This window comes from Heterocephalus glaber, unplaced genomic scaffold, assembly GCF_053883595.1.
Source record: "Heterocephalus glaber isolate CG9 unplaced genomic scaffold, H.glaber_assembly_v1.0 deba00001504, whole genome shotgun sequence".
Taxonomy (NCBI): domain Eukaryota; kingdom Metazoa; phylum Chordata; class Mammalia; order Rodentia; family Bathyergidae; genus Heterocephalus; species Heterocephalus glaber.
Genome location: NW_028258324.1, coordinates 46,561,494 through 46,579,866, shown reverse-complemented (window position 1 = coordinate 46,579,866; position 18,373 = coordinate 46,561,494). Strand labels below are relative to the sequence as shown.

The window sequence follows — 18,373 nt, the reverse complement described above, 5'->3', positions numbered from 1 at the left end:
GTTGTTATCACTAGCATAACAGGGATAAGCAGCCAGCCACTGACACAGTGAATGGTCTCGGAAAGCTAATGATTATTTAATAGTTGAAGTAAATGGCTTTGTTCTCCTTATGCTTAATTTTGAAAAAGTTGGAAATGAAAATTCATTCTGATGTATGCCTTATAATGTTAATCAATTGAGTATTCATTTATCTGACCATTGCAAATAAAAAAGAATCAGAAGATAGTTCAGCCAATAACTATTGATTAGTCCTCTAATTGTGTGAGGCACTGTGCCATGGGCTACAGTCAGAGCTTCAGTCTGGTCACAGCAGAAATAAAACAATATCTATCCAAATTACATGGTAAAATTCAAATGCTTGGGGTGGGGTTATAAGAGGGAAATACCTACACCAATGGGATCACAAATGTCACCTCACTTGCCTACCCTCACTTTCTTTCCTTTGACCTCTGCCCCTCCCTCCAGAAGCTTTTGTACCTTGATATTCTGGGTGCTGATCCCAACTCTGGGAACAAGGTGGTCTGTCCATCTCTGCGCTCATCTTCAGAGAAGGAAGGTAGAAAGCAAATACATAAATAAGAAGATATCATGTAATGCAATTGTGTGGTCTGATAAAAATAAAAGAGGGTGCTATGATAGTGGCCAAGGGTTATTTTGGCTGGAGTGGCCTTGGAAGGCTCTGAGGAGGTGAGTTGGCCCCATGGAGTTCCAGGGTACTGTTTCCTGCTGTGGCGCCATCTAGGCACATCTGTTAAGTTCATCTGTTCAAGCGTCTGATTGAGTTCTAGTATTTCATTGCTTTTTTTTGTCTAGTTGATCTATCTATTTGTGACAATGGGGTATTGAGGTCCCCCACTACTATTGTATTAGTTCTTAACAAAGGCCTGCAGGCGGGAAATGTTGCAGAGATAGTGAACTAGGGGAAACTTCTGGAACAGTGGGCCTCTCAGGACCCTGTGCTAGTGCTGTCACCAACAGGTACCATTCTGATTGACCATTTTAATTGCCTTCTGGTGCTTAAATTCTGAGACATGAATGATAATATCAAGCATGAATATGTGGCAGGTCCTGGGCCAAACACTTTACATAGACCAAGTCATTGTGTCTTCCCAAGGATTCCATGCAGCAAGTATTTTATGATTGAGTCAGCCAAGGCACAGAGAGGGTAAGTAATTTATCTGAAACCTCAGAGTTCGTTATTAACAGATCTAGGATTAGAACCCAGTTCTTTCTATCTGCAAAGTCTTTGCACGTCTAGTCTGGGGAGAGACTGGGAAGTAGAAAAGCCAGAGCAGCATACTGGGTAGAAAGCTAGTTTGGAAGGCTTATCAGGGTGTGTAAGGAAGGGTAGGATCACAGAGGGGAGAGCTGCCCAGTTAAGAAGATTGGGGCAGCTAACATCCAGATGCCCTCTGTGAGATAATGCATTACAGTCACCTCTGGTATCTTAACAGCCCAGCTATACTTCTACTCGTAACTCTTCAAGAACTGGATTCATCAGCTAAGAAAAAGATAGGCAGCTGTTCTTATTCAGCAGCCTCCAATTTTTACTGCTATTGCAGTCATGACTAATCAACAACGGTACTTTGGAAAGTGACACTTTCACAGCTCTGGGTATGAAAACTGCCCAGATCCCTGCAGGCACTGTAACATGTGGGGGGACGAGGAGGCTGTCACTTCCTCCACACACAAACTTCATTCCAAGGCTCAGCCCCAGGGAAGACATGAAGTACTAATTTATCTTGTTTTCAGGAGCTGCATTCTCTTAAGAGGAATCACTTGCGGGTCATGTTAATGATGCTGGCATTTGCAGATTTAACATTTAAAGTTTAAACTGTGTCCACCCAACTCTAGAGGGGTCTACATCTGTGGTAGTGTGTAATTTTGCTGAGGCATCAGTATGAATCAGGCTTACTGTGAGTTGGATGGATTTGCTGGTCTGTGAGCCTCTCTGACTGCCCAGCACCCACTTTTGCAAGGACTCGTACTGTCTCTGGAATCTAGGTATGCCTGGAGGTCATAGATACATTCCAGCCTAGATCAAGGGTCTTGTGGATCAGAAATTTCTGCCCACTTGGGGGCAAAAGCATGGTCAACAAGTAGAGAGAGAGAAATTTTGCGGCAGAAGGACTTAATAGCATTTTTCCAAATATACCACGCAGGTGCAACCAGCACTATGTACATAAGATGCTGGGGGGTCCCCAACACCACTTCCAGGTCCCCAGCAGCAGCCCTTCACTAGGAGGACAGAGGTCTCAGCATATAGTTATACTCATGGCTAAGATTCATCACAGTGAAAGGACACCAAGCAAAACCAGCAAAGAAAAAGGTGCATGAGGAAAAGTCCAAATGAACCAGATGTAAGCTCCCAAGAGTTTTTTCTCAGTGGAGTCACACAAGACACACTTCATTGTTGCAGAAATGAATTGTGACAACATGTGTGAAATGTTGTATACAAGTGACACTCACCTGAACTTTCAAGTCCATGGGTTTTATTGAGGGCCATCATATATAGAGCACATTCCAGAATTCTAGGCTCACAGAAGGAAAGCTGGTGCCCAGCATAAATTAAATTACTAGTACATCAGGTTAGATACAGTAAACCACCCTTATCAGTTAGGGAATGGTGGTAACAGTCCCTAACTCCAAGTTCCCAGATGCCAGCCAAAGGCCAATGGTCCTGGCTCATGGCTGGCTTTCCTGGGGGAGCAGTCTCAGGCCTGCTGTGGTAACGCTTTTCTGCACATGTACACATGACCAGATTTGCTGGACTTGGGTGCTTTGTGGGCAACGAAATAGGCCTTCTCCCTGATCCTTTCTCAAGTGTGTCATTTGATACTTTTTTCTTCTTTTGAATGAATAAATAGTTCTTTTTTGGCATTTTAGTAGCTTTTTAATTTTTTATTTTTATTAGTACATATTTGCAATACATAATAATTGCATTCATCACGGGGAGTTGGTGCATGTACATGACACTTCGTTCTTTTTACCTTCCTTTCCTCTCCCTTCCTTCTGCCTCTCCCCATCTCACTTTCTTAAAAATGAATTGTACTGTGAACCAGATGGGAACTACTATTACTGAAATAAATGCATTCCATGAATAGAAATGAGAGACTATTAATACCTATTAATTAAAATAAGTGCATCTAACTTACCCCAAATTCTAAGAACTCTATACTTAGAGCACTCTTGCCTTCGTTTTCAGCCTGAGTGTCATATTCAACCACAGAGCCTTGGTCCTTGCTATGCTCTGCACCAGCCCTCCCCCAGCATCGGGCAGCGCATTGCTGTGTGTCCGCATGGGGAAAGTTCTGCTACCCAGACCTGGCTTTCATCTGGGGCCCCAGGGGGTCTATAGATGTGCTCGATGGGGCCTGCAGATGTCCTGAAATTGGTTGTAGTTATTCTGTGAGGGGAGTGTTTGGCTCATCCCTGGCTCCACACATCTAGAATCAGACTGCAATCAGCTCCTGGCACTGGCTCTTGCGAACTGTGCAACCTCAGGTACTTAACACCTCTGTGCTTCAATTTCCTCCTCTCTAAACTACAAACTGGAATAACAAGATTATAAGGATTAAGTGGGTTACTGCATGTAAAGTTCTTGGAAAGCAGCCTGACCCAAAGGGAATAAATATTAGTTGTTAATGTTCAATAAATATTAGTTGTTAATGTTATTGTAGGGATAGAGTCTACACATTTTATTTTAAAAGCAAACTGGATCTAATCATTGCTCAGTTTAAAAGTAGGCAATGACTTTCTTGGAGCACCTCTGGTGAAGTCCAAATTCCTTCATGTGCCTAAAAGGCCCTGGTGAGTCAGTCCCAGTCCTCTCAGCTACTTTCCTCTGCTCCCTGAACCCAGCCTTGCTTGAATTCTTTCTGTTTCTCCATGTCACTGGGCTCTCATTCACCACAGGCTGTTCTTTCTCTGGAGTGTCCTTCCTTAGTCTCTATTCTTTCCTGGGGAGTATTGACCCCATTTTTCAGGGCCCGGTATAAATGCCTCTTCCTAGGATGGCTCCTTGCCTCTCTAAATTAGAACCTTCTTTATAGTCTTTACTAGAATTTCTAATTATGTATTTATTTGTGTGGTTGTTTAATGTCTGTATTTCCTCTAGACTATAACTTCCTTGAGGGGAGGGTTGTTTTTAGTCTTTGTGACATACCTGAAGCACATTTTAGGTATTAGTTAAGTAAGTAGATAAACAAATAAGCAAACCTCCCTAAGGGGTCTATAATTCACCAAATGGCTATAACATATTCTATTGCTCAGACTAATGTTCAATTAGTAAAGTCCTATGAAAGAATAAATTTGAGGACAACATGTTTCATAAATATACTTCTGAATTTTTTAAAAATAGCAGTCATCAGAAGACATAGCTCTAACTCCATTCACACAATCAATGAATCATAGTCAAGTACCTATTACACTAAATTATATAGTTTGACATAAACCTATCATTCAACTGAAATCAAGTATGTATAGCTATGTATGTAAGTTATATATACTCCAAATTGCTTCTATAAGAAAAAGGAAAAACTGTATTGAAGGTATTTGTACATGAATGGGAAAGATTTTCTTTTTAGATATCATAAAAGAATAGATATTTTCTTCTTGGATACATAATTTTTTAGGAAGAAAACAGAACAGTTAAAGTGCATTTTAACTATTATACGTGAGAATAAGTTGTTTTTGGTTAATTTTAACAGTGGGGTCAACTGAGAAATAAGCAAAAGATATTTTGATTTTCTTTGAGAATATTTCCAAACTACATTAGTTCTCTTTCTTGCTTCAGTAATTGCAGTGGAGTAAACACAAATACATCTTGTTCTGCAGTCTTAGGGAGCCTTGGCCTCACCTGTGAATTTCAGCAGTGACCATAAGTTATTCTGAAAATCTTCCCTAGTTGTCCAAGCATTTTGCTTCATTCTCTTCCCTAAACAGAAAGTGAGGGAAAGAAACCTAATTTGATAGTTTAATCAAGTTCTACTTTTCTAAAGTTTCCAATATCTCTCCAACTACAAATAGTCAACATAAATAAATGCCAGGAATTGAAGACAGAAGAAAACGGACTTTACAACTTGCTCAACCTTGGTTATATTTATACATTGCTCTGGTCCACTTTTCTCAAACTCCAAGCTTACGATCTTTATGTGTTCTTATCATTACCACTTTTAGCAAGAGCCCCCATTCACCTCCCTGCTCTTGAAATATTCGATCTTTCTTGGAATAAATACGTTGCTGGTAACTCGAAGCTGCTTCTGGAAACAGTAAAGCCTTCAGCAGCTCTTCAAGTGCTGAGGCTGAGCAGCTGTTCCCTGACAGAGGCCGCGGCTGTCTGGGGTTTGTATGGACTCATTCCAACGTAGTCTTGGTGTGCGGAGCATGATGTGCCTGCCTTGCAGAGCACATGGGTGAGGAGGCGGAGGAGTCATTAAGTCCTGGGGCTAAGGGCCCTGATGAGCTTCTAATTCCGCCCCAACATCAACTTAGAAGAAGTTTGGTTAAAACCAGGGCAATTCTAAAACCAAATGACAGGGCAGGGTGTTTTGTAAGAGAAGATGAAGAGTAAGTGGGGAGCTTCCTGCCAGTCTTAACAGCTTCTGCCCCACACCTCCGCCATGCCGGAGTCTTCAGTGTCCAAACTTCCTTCAGCTATATTTCACTTTTATGAGTTTTGACCTTTCTGCATACTTGCAGTATTACCTGATTTTTCCTCTCAGGTGACTTTTAAATGTTTTTATTTAAGTAAGAAACCGATAATTGACATTACTAAAATACGAGTATCTATTCTCATAGATAGACTGCTGCCTGCTGAAGGCCTTGAGTCGAGGCTCATTTTCTCTTTGCTGAAAAAGGAGATGAGAGGGCCAACAGCATAGTGGAGCAGCAGTCTGACACATTGTCCGTGTCAGTTTAGAAAGACAGAAATAGAATTGAATAAAGTGTAATGTTTGCACTGAGAGTTTGGGTAATTTAAAGTCTTCCCTCTGAAATCACTATAGAGGGCCACTTCCCGTTATGAAGCAATGGACTAGAGAATCTGTCTTTGTCTTCCATTAGCTTTGTCCACCATCATTGTTCAGTCCTTTGCCACCAGATCTCTGAAGCAATGAGCACTCCTCAAAATGAAGGGTTCGGCCTGGCCCAGCCACTCCAAGAAGCCTATTGGTGTTCTCTGTGTGACAGAGTTCTGCTATGCCATAACATGTGTACCTACAAATCAGGGGTTATATACCTTGCGACCATACTCTCCAGTGGAATAAGTTGAACACACATGTTTAAATACTGCATTGTTTCCCTAGTGTGAGAAACCAAAAGTGGAAATAAGGACTAAAATGTATAACAGATATTGGGAAATGGGAAGGTGTTCAAATGAGAAGGGGAACAAGGGAGAGGGGAGGGGGGAAAGGAAAGAAGAAACAAGGCAAAAAGGAGAAAATAGAAGGGAAAATAGAAACAAAGCTTTTGTATATAAGGAGGGGAAGAGGGGTCAATGGGGGCATGGGAAAGAAAGAAATAAGATATATCATGTACAGGTACAAATTCCCTATGATGAATGTTATCATTATGTATATCTAAAATGTACCAATAAATGTTTTGGTTAAAAGAATCAGTTGCCATGCAAAAATTCACACAGTAATCATCACATAGCTTATGGCTAGATATACAACACTCTACAGCTTCATCAGTGACACAGTTTAAAAAACAGAAACCATAAAAATGTTAGTAGAGTTTTACCTACCTTAAATTGTTAAGAAACACATGAAAACTACTGTAAACATGGATCTTGAAAAAGACCTGAAGTTTGTCTGTGAAAGTGGGCTGTCCACACTCCCCCTGATGGACGACAATCATCTGAAGTCAGTCAGAAAGTTCTAACACCACATGTGGATGAGGGAGGGTCATCGCCCTCATACAGTGTGTGCACCTGTGCATCTTTATTCCCACACACAGCTGGGGAAGTGTTGTGTTCGCACATGGAAAATGCTCAAGTAAATAAGTATTTTTTGAAGAATGACAGAATGCATGAGCAATGAATAACTAAACAGTATTAAACAGGAACAAGACGGTTTATAGAAGGTTCCTGGTTACAGCCAATGCGTTGTCCCTCCATACATGTAGTTAGAAAAAGTCTACAGGAGATGCAGGGCTCCAGGGGAGCAGAAAGCTTGTATTGTTAAGAGCAGGAGCTTACCAACAATGAAATTCTTTGGGTAGGGATTTGGAAAAAGAAAATGATCCAGTTTCAAGCTGCATGTGAGATGAGAGGAAATTTTCATTCACATTCCCTGAATAAAACTTCTAACTAAAACCAAATCTTTACTAATTACTAATCTTGTCATTATAATCCCACAGATTCTGTGTTATTGAAAATAAGAAATAGCCCAGATAGAAAGTAGCATGGAGTAATTTTGTTTTCCAGCATCAGTCACAGGGACAGGTCATCCAGCCAAACTGGATCTGAACTATAACAACAGCCTCAGTGATGCAGGATGGGCTGTCTTCTGCCCAAACCCTGGTTCTTCAGAGTTAACTGAACTCAATATCAGCCTTCAGCCATTAAATTTTGGGGACAACGGGCAATGGTTTAAACCAAACTTTCTGAGATCACCAAGACAGGAATGAAAATATGGGCTCTCCTTTCTTCACAGGAGAAGGAACTGGAAGGCTTTGACCCTAGAAGGCTTTGCCTGAGAGATAAAGAAGCATTCGTCTGATCCATGATGACTTCAGTGAGCTGACTTCCCCGGTCTTACTAAACTAGAAACAATTCTCTGAAGGTGGAAAAAAACATGGATAAATTTCAATGTCATTAACTGAGTATCAACTTGTGACAATTTAATTGGCCTTATGTTACAAGAGCTGTGTAAATGTATATAAATAATGATAATTTAATAATGATAATGAGAATATTTTTATTCTCTATTTTATGAAATAAGAAAAATGTTTTCAACAGATTTTTATTTGTTTTGGATGTATACTTATCTCAGTTACTATTTAGAAAGCCTACCAAAAATGTTCAGATTTTGGTAATGCATCTGTTTTCTTCTTGTCCTGGAATTTTCTAACTCTTGTTTTCCCATGTGTTACACATTCTAAATATAAGAATGCATATGTATATGTGCATATGTGTGTGATTCTAACAGGAAAGATACTAGCTGCGTATGTTTTATGCTGTATTTGCTAATAATAACATAAAATTTGTTTTATTGCTTTGTATTTATTTTTTGATGGTGCTAAGGAACAAATCCAGGGCCTCACATTTCCTATGCAAGTTCTCTACCATGAAGCTAAATCTTCAAACCCTGTTCTACTGCATTTTAACCTTAGATATAAACTATGAATACTACTAATGGCCACTGATCTATAAAAATTACTAAAAAGCAGCCAAAAATTCAAATCACATTATCAAAGCCACATCTGGTGAAAATAGTCTTTTATTGTTAGAACAAACAAATGACTAACATATTACTTCTGGATATTTCTTATTACTAGTTCATTAATGAAAGCTTTTGTGGTTTGGGTTTTCTTTTACTCTAACAAAAAAGTCCTTGCATGGCAGAGATGTGTGCCTACACATTTCTATCCTGATACCATCAAGGCAAATTGTGTTTTGCTTTTCTCTCCCTACATGAATAATTTGGGATTCCAATCATTGCTTAAAAGACATGTAATTTAAAATCAGTAATACTCCAACAGAAAAAGTCATCAGGAGGATGTGGTTTTGAAGGCTGTGGAAATGGTTGTTTTAGGTAATGTGGTTGGTATTCTTTTCTCTGGGAATTCCCATGAATTCCATAAACTTCTGTGTTTATGCAAAGACCTAGGCATGGATGTTCATAGCAGTTTTATCTGCCGTAGCCTAGAACTGGAAACAGCCCCATATCCTTCAGTGAGTGAATGCTGAAACAAACTGTGGGACTATACAATATACTCAGAAGCAAAGAGGTATGCAACAACTTGGAATAAACTACAAGTAAATTATGCTAAGTAGAAAGAAGCCGATCCCAATTACACATTTTGTGATTCCATTTATATGATGCTCTTGCATTGTAGAGATGAAAAACGGGTTAGGCATCGGGTGTGGGTGGTGGACGGTATGAGCACAAAGGAATGGAATAAGTTGCATTGAAATACACACGTGTATACACACGCAAATGAGTGCTTGTGTAAGTGATCAAATCTGAATACTTTGTTGATTGCATCACTCTCAGTAGTCTGGTTTTATTATTATACTATGTTTTAAGATATCACCACTGATGGAAGGTGTAGGGTCATTGGGGTAAGATGTATTAGTTCTTAGGAACTTTCTGTGAATCTATAATTTTTTCAAAATAAAAAATTTTAAAGTAGGCAGAATAGCATAATTACCCGACATTATCACCTTCCTCTACAATTGTCAATTTATGGACAATCATGTTCCTTTGTACCTCTATTCTTTACTACTCCCCTGTATTATTTTGAAGAATTCCCAAATGTCATATAATTCTATTCATAAATATTTCAATAAAGTAAGAATCTTTTATTACTAAAAATAACGTAACTAAAAATTCTATTTCACCCAGCTATTCCCCTTCTAGGTACAGCATCTTCCCAGGAGAGAACATCATTACTACATTGATGTATACATACCTATGTTTATAGCAGCACAATTCATAACAGCTAAATCTTGGAAGGAGTCTATATGTCCATCAACAGATGAACGGATAAGGAAAATGTGGACTTACACACTAGGTAGAACTACTCTGCCATAAAGAAGGATAAATGATGCACCTTGAGACCATAATGTTAAGTAAAATAAATCAGACACACAAGCTTAAATAACACATGGCTTCTCTTATATGAGAAATCAAAATTATAAATAAAGGGCAAAATAAAATATAGATAATAGGAAGTAGGAAGATAGATTTTGTTCAAGTGGGAAGAGGATCAAGTGATGGAGGGGGGAAGGAGGGAAGGGAAAAGGGATGGAAAAAAGAATTGAAATATGCTATGTAGCCCTTGTTGCTTCTGCTGTCTCCTACCATCATGAACTGTTGTCCCCTGCCATGTGCCACCCTGCCTTGGAGCCAGTCAATTATGGACTAAAACCTCCATGAACTGTGAGCTAAATTAACCTTTCCCCTTTAACTTTGGGTGTCGGGTATTTTGTCTCAGCAATGAGAGAGAAGTAACTAACACAAAAATTTGGTACCAGAGAAGTGGGGTCGTTGCTGTGACATTACCTGGACATGTGGCTCAAGAGCCTTTGGAACTGGCTTGTGGACAGGGAGAGAGTTAGGAAAGGTTCAGAGATATGGCTACAGAAGCAGAGCTGGTACACCTTAGGCTGTTTTGTATGGGAGATTCTGGTTGGAGCTCAGATGACCAGAAGGCTGGTAAAGACCAGGCTTGGGAGGTTTCTGCTGGGATTAAGGACTGCATTGGCTGTTTGGACTTCAGATGATGTGTGGTTATGGGTTGGCAGGAAGTTTGTCTGCATTTTGTTCGTGTCCAGAGACTTTGCCTGAAACTGAAATTAAGGGTGGTGGACTAATTAATCCGGCAAAGAAATTTCAAGGCAAGCTAATGTTGAGGCCATGGTACTGCTGCTATTGGGGGCTTTTAGTCAGACCTGTGTTGAGAATCAAGGGCAGAGAGCCTGGCAGAATGATTTAAAATGTTTTGAGTTTGGCCAGAAAGGAAGCTCCAGTAAAGCTGCCACCTGCAAAGATGGAGCAGAGTAGATCTTGATTGCTGAGAAGGAACAGGAGAATACAAATGGCCTGAGGGCATCTCAAGAAGCAGCAGGATTCCACCCTTTGCAGCCTCAAAATTGCAAAAGTGAAAGACTTTACTTTGAGAAGAAAGTCCCAGAGCACCATGTTCCAGAATGGCAGTGGCCTAGAGAATTTGTTCCTCGGAATTGGGTTTAGCGTTCTCAGTGATCACACTCAACCCCTACAGCCAAGAGAGAAGGAAGCCTGACTACTGCTTCAGCCAGTGGCAGACCTGGGCATCATCCATGTGGCACCGGTCTTAGGCGCACTAAGAATGCAAGAGCTGTAGGGTCAGGAAGGCTTCCACCCAGATTTCAGAAGTCCTGGGAGGCCAGGCAGAGTACCCCTGAGAAAGCAGTGTGTGAAGCTGTGCATGTGAAGCTGAGGGTACAGTGGAGATCCCAGAAGTTTGCAGAAGCCAGGAGCGTGGATCTTCTGAGTAAAGCTGCAAGGAGGGAGCAGACCCGGCTCAAGAGAGACACCATGGGAATTACCACCACTAGAAGTGATAGGAAGAGCCACCCAAGCCCTTTGGAGTTCACAACTTGCCACAGATTGCCAGGGATGCTGGAAGTGTAACTGTAGGATTTAATGTTTGCCCTGCTGGATTTTGGACTTGCTTTGGTCCCATTCATTTGGATCCCCATTTGTAACTTTTGGAATGGAAATGTCTATCTTGTGCCATTGAGTGTTGAAAGTGTTTAACTTTCTTTTCATTTGTACAGGAGCTCACAAGTAAAAATTTGCCTTAAATCTCAGAGAAGACTTTGTACTTGGACTTTTCAGCAATGCTGAAACCATTACATCTTTGGTAACTCTTGGAGATGGACTAAATGCTTTTTTGTATAAAGGGGTATCATGAGTCTTTGGAGGGCCAGGGGTGGAATGTTATGGCTGTGTTTAGCTGTCCCCTCAAAGCCTTGTGCTTTTTCAGAAGTGGCTGAGTCTAGAGTGTGTGACTGATTCCTGGTGGAGCAAGGCTGAGGGCATTAGAATTAAGGGTGTGAGTGCTGCCCACCCTAAGTAGTCTAAATAAGACAAAAGGGGCAGAAAGACGCTGTTAAGGTCCTTTGTTGCTTTTGCTGTCTTCCACCACCATGAACTGTTGCCCCTCTGCCCTGCCACCCTGCCTTGGAGCCAGCCGACTATGGACTGAAAACTCTATGAACTGTGAGCTGAATAAACCTTCCTCCTTTAAAAAAAAGAAAAGAAAAGAAAAGGAATGTGTTTTGTACATGTACCAACTCACCACAAGGAATGTAAACATTATGTAATGCAAACATGTACTAATAAAAATTTAAAAATGAAAGAAATTAAAGAACCATCATTTTATGGATAGTTTTAGTGTGGAAGGTATCTAATTCGTAGATATTTTACCTTCTTAATCTAATAGGGTTTATTGCTTCAACTCATGAATTTATAGAATTATTTCTTATTTCCTTTTCCAGGTTTTCCTTTTCCATTCTTCTTTCCTTTCTTATCTTTTGGGGAGGTCTTTTCTTTCTTGCTTGCTTTTTGTAGTTCTTCAAATTTCCCCAATCCTTTCCGTACCATGATTCCACGCCACCAGGCCTGAATCTGAAAACAAGAGAAACCCAGTCTCAGCGTCCGCTAGCATCCTGACCATTGTAGTTTGAACATGTTTGTCTTCTCTGAAACTCATGCTGGAACTTGATTCCCAACGAGATGGTGTTGACCCAGTGGTGAGATCTCTAAGAGCTGCTAGGATCATGAAGGTTTATGCTGCTCTCACAAGATTGGGTTATTCTCTCAGGAGTGTATTCTTGCTCTCTTGGATCTAGATTAGTTACAGCGAAAGCCAGCTGATACAAAGTAAAGTCCTTTTGTCTCTCTTTTACATCTGCTCCTTTGCGCTTTCTCCTTCCACCATATCATGACACCTTTGCCAGACACCACTGCTAAGCTCTTAGATCACCCAGTCTGGAGAACCATGTGCCAAAGCAAAATAAACCTTTATTCTCTGAGTCACTGAGTCTCAGATATTCTGTAACAGCAACAGAAAACAAACTAAAGCAATGATAAACTGGACAGTTAATTTTTTTTTCTAGTATGGGGTCTTAAAGATGTAGAGGATGAGATGTGATTAGAACTCCAAACTTTACTTTCAATCTTTCTCAATCAGCCAGTCTGAGCTCCTACCTAAAACCAGCCTCCCATTTGTTCCCTGAATCCTGTTCCTTCCGTTGCTTCAGGAACCTTCTCCTCTAGTAGTAGACTACCCAGAACTTCGCAGTGGCCTCTCATTTCTCTCAGTATTAAAGCCGAAGTCCTTACAATGAATTAGAGCTCTATCAAATCTGTCCCTCCTTCTGACCTTTTAGACTCCCTCGCTCACCCTGCTGCAGCTATGCAGGTCTTCTTGCTTAGGTTCACTGGGATCACTCCTAATTCAGGGCCTTCACCTCACTGCTTCCTCTGCCTCAGATGTTCTTTCCAGTATTCAGATGGCTCACCCCTCCTAGTGTTGGCTCGGTTGTCATTCTGTGGTCTGAACTGTGTCCTCCTCAACTTTGTATGTGGAAGCCCTAACCTCCAATGTGATGGTATTTGGAGATGGGATTTTGGGGAGCTAATTAGGCTTAGGTGAGGTCATGAGGTTGGGGCCCTCAGGATGATATTATTGCCCTCATTAGAGAAACTAGAGAACTCGCCCCCCCCCCACACCCCCCCACACAGAGAAGGCTGTTAACTGAAATCCAGGGAGAAGGCCTTAACTAGAACATGACCATGTTAGAATCCTGATCTCAGACTTCCAGCTTCCAGAGCTATAAGAAAATAAATTTCTGTTGTTTAAACCCTACATTCTATAGTATTTGTTATGGCAGGCCAAGCTAACCAAGACAGTTATCTTTGCAGTGAGAGCTACCCTGACCACCTGATGTAAATCAGCATCTTCCCCTGTCCACATACACACTACTTCTGACAATCTTAGTTCCTTTTAGCTGAACTCTTTGTTCCCTGGTAGTCACTTTGTAACACAGTGTGTAATTTTATGTTTTGTTATTAATATTTTTTATTCCTCTTCCACTAGATTTTAAGCAATATGAAGACAAAAATATTTGTCTCCTTTTTTTTCACTAATATATCTCTAGTACATAGGATATAGTGGAAACTCAATACATATTTGTTAATTAAATGATAATAAGTTGGTTGCTGTCTTATATAAGGTGGGTGGAGAAAGGCCTCTCTAGTAAGAGTATGTTTGAGCAGAAATGGAACGAAGTAAGGGCCACAATCTTGCCTGTATCTGAAGGAAACACCTCCGGTAGAGGGGAGGTTCTGAGGCAGGGCATGCTTGGCACTTGAAAGAACACCTAGGATCTGGTTTGTGACTAAAGCAGAAGAGGAAAGTCGAGAGAACAGGGCAATGATTAGTAATTCTTCAGGGAACAATGCCCCCTAGAGGCATTTTTTGGAAATTGACAGGGCTTTTTTTTTTTTTTTGGTACCGGGGATCAAACTCGGGTCCTTGCGCTTGCGCAGCAGGCGGCGAAACCACTGAGCTAAATCCCCGGCCAACAGGGATTTTTGTTGTCTTTCCTGGTGTGTGAGGGATGCCCTAGTCCCCAAAGCCTTTCTGAAAGTGTGCAGTCCGGGATAGTCTGAAGGCAATCCATTTCCTGAGCTCCAACTTCCTCACGTGCCCTTTCCTAAGATCCAACCTCGCAACTAGCCCTCTGGCATTTACGGGGGACGGGCAAACTTCCTCACAACCCCTCACCCCCAAGTCTTACTGGCGTGCCTTGCCCTGGACTCTGAAACTCTCTGCAACACCCAGAAAAGTGACAGCTCAAATGTTCATGTGGATGTTGAGAAAACAAATGACTCAAGACTAAGTAACCAATCTTTTTGCAAATCAGGTGGCTTCCAGCTCAACTTTCAAGAAAATTGAAGTCTAGTTTTATGTGTCAACTGAGACCTGCTATCTGATTTAGGGGAATTTTAATCTGGAAGAAATATGTGAGGCATTATTATTTAAAACAAATAATATAGGCATAAAAAGCTTCAACTCATCTATGTGAACAAGGTTTCTGAGGGCTTTCATTTATAAAATGAAAAATAGAAATTCCAATAAAGACCTGTCTCAGTCTACCAAGCGGTAATATTTATGCATGGATTTGCACACTAAATGAAAAAAGACCCTCTTGTTTGAGTATATTATTCTAAAAAAACCATGTATGTCAAATATTCATCAAAATTTGTAATAAACATAATAGTGTTTGGGATGGTTTTATACTACTAACAACTGTAATATAACAGTCTAGAATATTAAAAAGTTATGGTCACAGAAATAATTAAATTTTAAAACAGAATTCATACAGGATATTTTGTTGCCTGAAAATGCAAAAGGACAATCTATGAAAAAAAGGCTGGAGGTGTAGTTCTGTGGCAGAGCCCTTGTGTGACACCCTGGGTTTGATCCCCAGCACTGTAGGGAAAAAACAAGCACATGTATAACCTTAGTAGTAATTCAGAGGAAAAGTGTGATGGAAATATATGTTCAAGGAAAAAAGACTAGGATATACAATTTCTGTCTATAAAAAAGAGCTTCTACTGGATACACACTATTTCAAGTATCAGTCTAATAGCTCTATTTTAAAATATCAACACTGAAACTATACTGGAAATAGCATCCTTTGTCATTTTTTTTTACTTTTTAATTTTATGAGTATATGTCTATAGTACAGAATGATCACATCCAACATCTGCACATAACACGCTGTAATTCTTTTTACTTCTCCTCCCCATCTGCATCTGTCTCTTTGTCCCACACCTTGATTTCAACTTTGTGGTTAATATTTTAAATATCAATTTTAAAATGTGCAAAGGGGTACAAGAGTTTTCAAAATGTCTTTTAGAAAGAAACCAATAAAAATATGGCTTTGATTCTTCTAACATAGTCATTCTTGAGTATATACACATTGAAATAGATATTTTAACATAAATTACTTTCCTCTTTATATTGCAGCTTGACATTTTTTATTTATTGAAAATACGTGCTTTGTCAGTTATTATCTACATATATTATCTATATATTATTTACAAATTTAAGTTTTGGGGTAGTACAGGGACTTGAATGCAAGGCCTCACTCTGAGCTAAATCCCTAGCCCTTTTTAATTTTATATTTTGAGATGGGGTCTCACTAAGTTGCCCAGGCTGGCCTCAAAGTTGCAATCCTCCTGCCTCAGCATCCTGACTAGCTGAAATTACAAGTGTGTGCTTTTTGACCTGGACTACAATTTTTCGGAAAGAAATGGAGGTATCACAAAATATTTATTATTAAAAGGACTGTGTTGAGCCTGGTAGAGTTGAGGGTCACTGATAAAGAGTCTTGCAGATCAAAGACTGATTCTCACTCTAGGTGAAATGAAGAACTGTTGATTTTATCAGAGTGGCAAGATCTGACCAGTGCTTCAACAGCCTTCGTGTGACTGTTGAGTAGAAGGCATGGTGTAGGGGGAACAAGTATGGAAACAGAGATGGTGGGAACTAGCATAGCCACACAGGCATGAGATGATGGGGACTTGGACCAGCTAAAGAATAAGGAATACTGACTGCAGTGGACACATCCGCAGCTTGGGGTATCTCATGGAATCAGTGGGGAAGAGCTGAACTGCAAAGGTCTCAGAGCTCTGATCCTAGTTTAGTAGTCTCTAGACTTCAGATCTGTAAACGCTTTCATTTCTAATTTTTTAATATTTCCTTATATCTTTGTTAACAGAAGTTTTTTCACAATAGTGAAATAGTCCAAGAATTTTAGATTGTCTTAGATTTTGAAGTTTTAGTTTCTTTTGCCTGTTTGTTGGTTTCTTACTTGACAAAGAGATAAGAGACATAAAGGACAAAATCCTAGGGTCAAAATTTAAAAATTCTCTCCCTTAAATCTAGGGTTATAAGAGTAAATATCCCTTTGAGAAAGACAAACTGCAGATGTATAAAGCACTGTAAAGAGCCACCCCGTAGAAGAATCTAATGTGTTTAACAATAGACCACCTCCAAAGCAGCTGTGAATGTTAACAGGATACATGCTCACTTCACCTTTGTTGTCTTTCTTCTCTCCCTTCTGCTCTCCTTCAGGTATGTCCATATGGCCTCATTGCCTTCTGCACACACTTCTACAGGGGGGTATTCCATGGGGTTATTCACCAGTGTTAGAACCTTAAGATTCTCTAGGCTGTCCAAATCCTCTGGAAGATGAGTGAGCAAGTTGTCCTCCAGCAGCAACTCTCTTAGACCTGGAAAGATTTTGTTTCAAATGGTGAATTTCTCATAGAAACAAGCAATACTAACTTGGTGCCTAGCCCTGACCAGGTATGTGAATGACCCACCTCTCCATTTATAAGAGGAATGAGAGGAAGCTTGTACAAAAAATGATAGACCTTTTTAATAAAATGTTTGTCATTATGCTTGTCCTTCCTCATAATAAACAGAACAGAAATTCTTATTCAAATATATTTATAGCAGCAGTGGCAAACTAACAGTAAAACTGGCAAACGTCCCTTAGGTCACCACTGTTAGGAAGAACTGACTCTGAAGGCTTTTGATGGGACACTAGTTGTCTGTGGGCCTTGCTAGTCCCCATTATTGCTCCAGCCTTGGACACATCAATGTGATCTCCTGATCACTGAAGACAGTGGAATGAGTGGCACCTGTCTCATGTAGTCCTGCTGCTCTCAACTGAACAAATAAATTATTTTTGAAAAAAATAGCTTAGTATAAATAGAAATGTATACATTCCAAAACAGCAAGAAAGTATAAAAACAATTCTCCCTTCCTCACCAAACTTTCCACATCTTAATTGTCACAAGGAACCACTATTATCAGATTTCAGTGAGAACTGACAGAGAATATCTATCCAGGCACATGCAGGTCTAGAAATACATGTACATAAAACTTTAAAAATCAAAGTGGTATTGTATAAAATGGTTTGAGTCTATATTTTTAGCATGAGAATCTGTCCTCCCACCCTATACTGGGGACCAAACTCAGGACCTTGCGCTTGCTAGGCAGGCACAACATCGCTGAGCTATACCCCCAGCCACCATAAGGAACTATCTTAAGTAATTCACCGAAAGAAAAAGAAAAATTGCTGGTAAATGTAGAAAAGATACTCAACATCACCCAATGGAAAAAAGGTAAATTAAACACTGAAATGCAGTATTTCATCAATCAAGGAGACAGAGATGAAAGCTGGTAATATGCAGTATTAAGGAAGGAGGAAAGCAAAATTACATTTAAATCATACTCAGTGATAAATAGTTTACAAACTCAGCCACTTTCCAAATTTGGTTGACCAAAAGATGAAATAAATATAGGAAATTTTGTCTTGAGACTGGATGTTTGGGGAACATAATACAAATTATATGCTATATTAAAAGTAGATGGGTGTGTTGGTATACACCTACAATCCCAGCACTGTGGAAGTCTGAGGCAGAAGAATTGCTAATTTGAGCCCACCTGGCCAATTTAGCAACTTAGCAAGACCCTGTCTCAAAATAAAAAATAGAAAATGCTTGGGGATGTAACTCAGCATGAGAACCCTGGGCTCAATCCCCAGAACTGCAAAACAAAATAAAATGTGGGCCAG

General features: G+C 40.0%; 2 protein-coding genes across 3 annotated transcripts in view; one reads left to right on the top strand and one right to left on the bottom strand.

Moving 5' to 3' along the window:
• The first annotated feature begins 1,422 nt into the window (after positions 1-1,422).
• On the top strand, positions 1,423-7,958 carry Lrrc31 (leucine rich repeat containing 31). The gene is given in 5 exon segments (XM_004921036.3): positions 1,423-1,522; positions 1,525-1,614; positions 5,179-5,343; positions 7,427-7,591; positions 7,594-7,958. Coding segments are annotated over 5 exon segments (648 nt in total). The 3' UTR covers positions 7,722-7,958.
• A 500-nt stretch (positions 7,959-8,458) lies between these two features.
• The window catches only part of Lrriq4 (leucine rich repeats and IQ motif containing 4), a 32,380-nt gene continuing 22,465 nt past the window's right edge, over positions 8,459-18,373 (bottom strand). Inside the window, exons 4-5 of one of the 2 annotated variants that reach the window (XM_021253967.2) lie at positions 16,820-17,021; positions 8,459-12,341 (exon numbers count right to left, since the gene is read on the bottom strand). In XM_021253967.2, coding sequence (XP_021109626.1) covers positions 12,173-12,341; positions 16,820-17,021 — 371 coding nt within the window. In that variant the 3' untranslated portion in view covers positions 8,459-12,172. The remainder of the gene's footprint in view (positions 12,342-16,819; positions 17,022-18,373) is intronic. The other variant, XM_021253972.2, reaches the window with a different exon arrangement.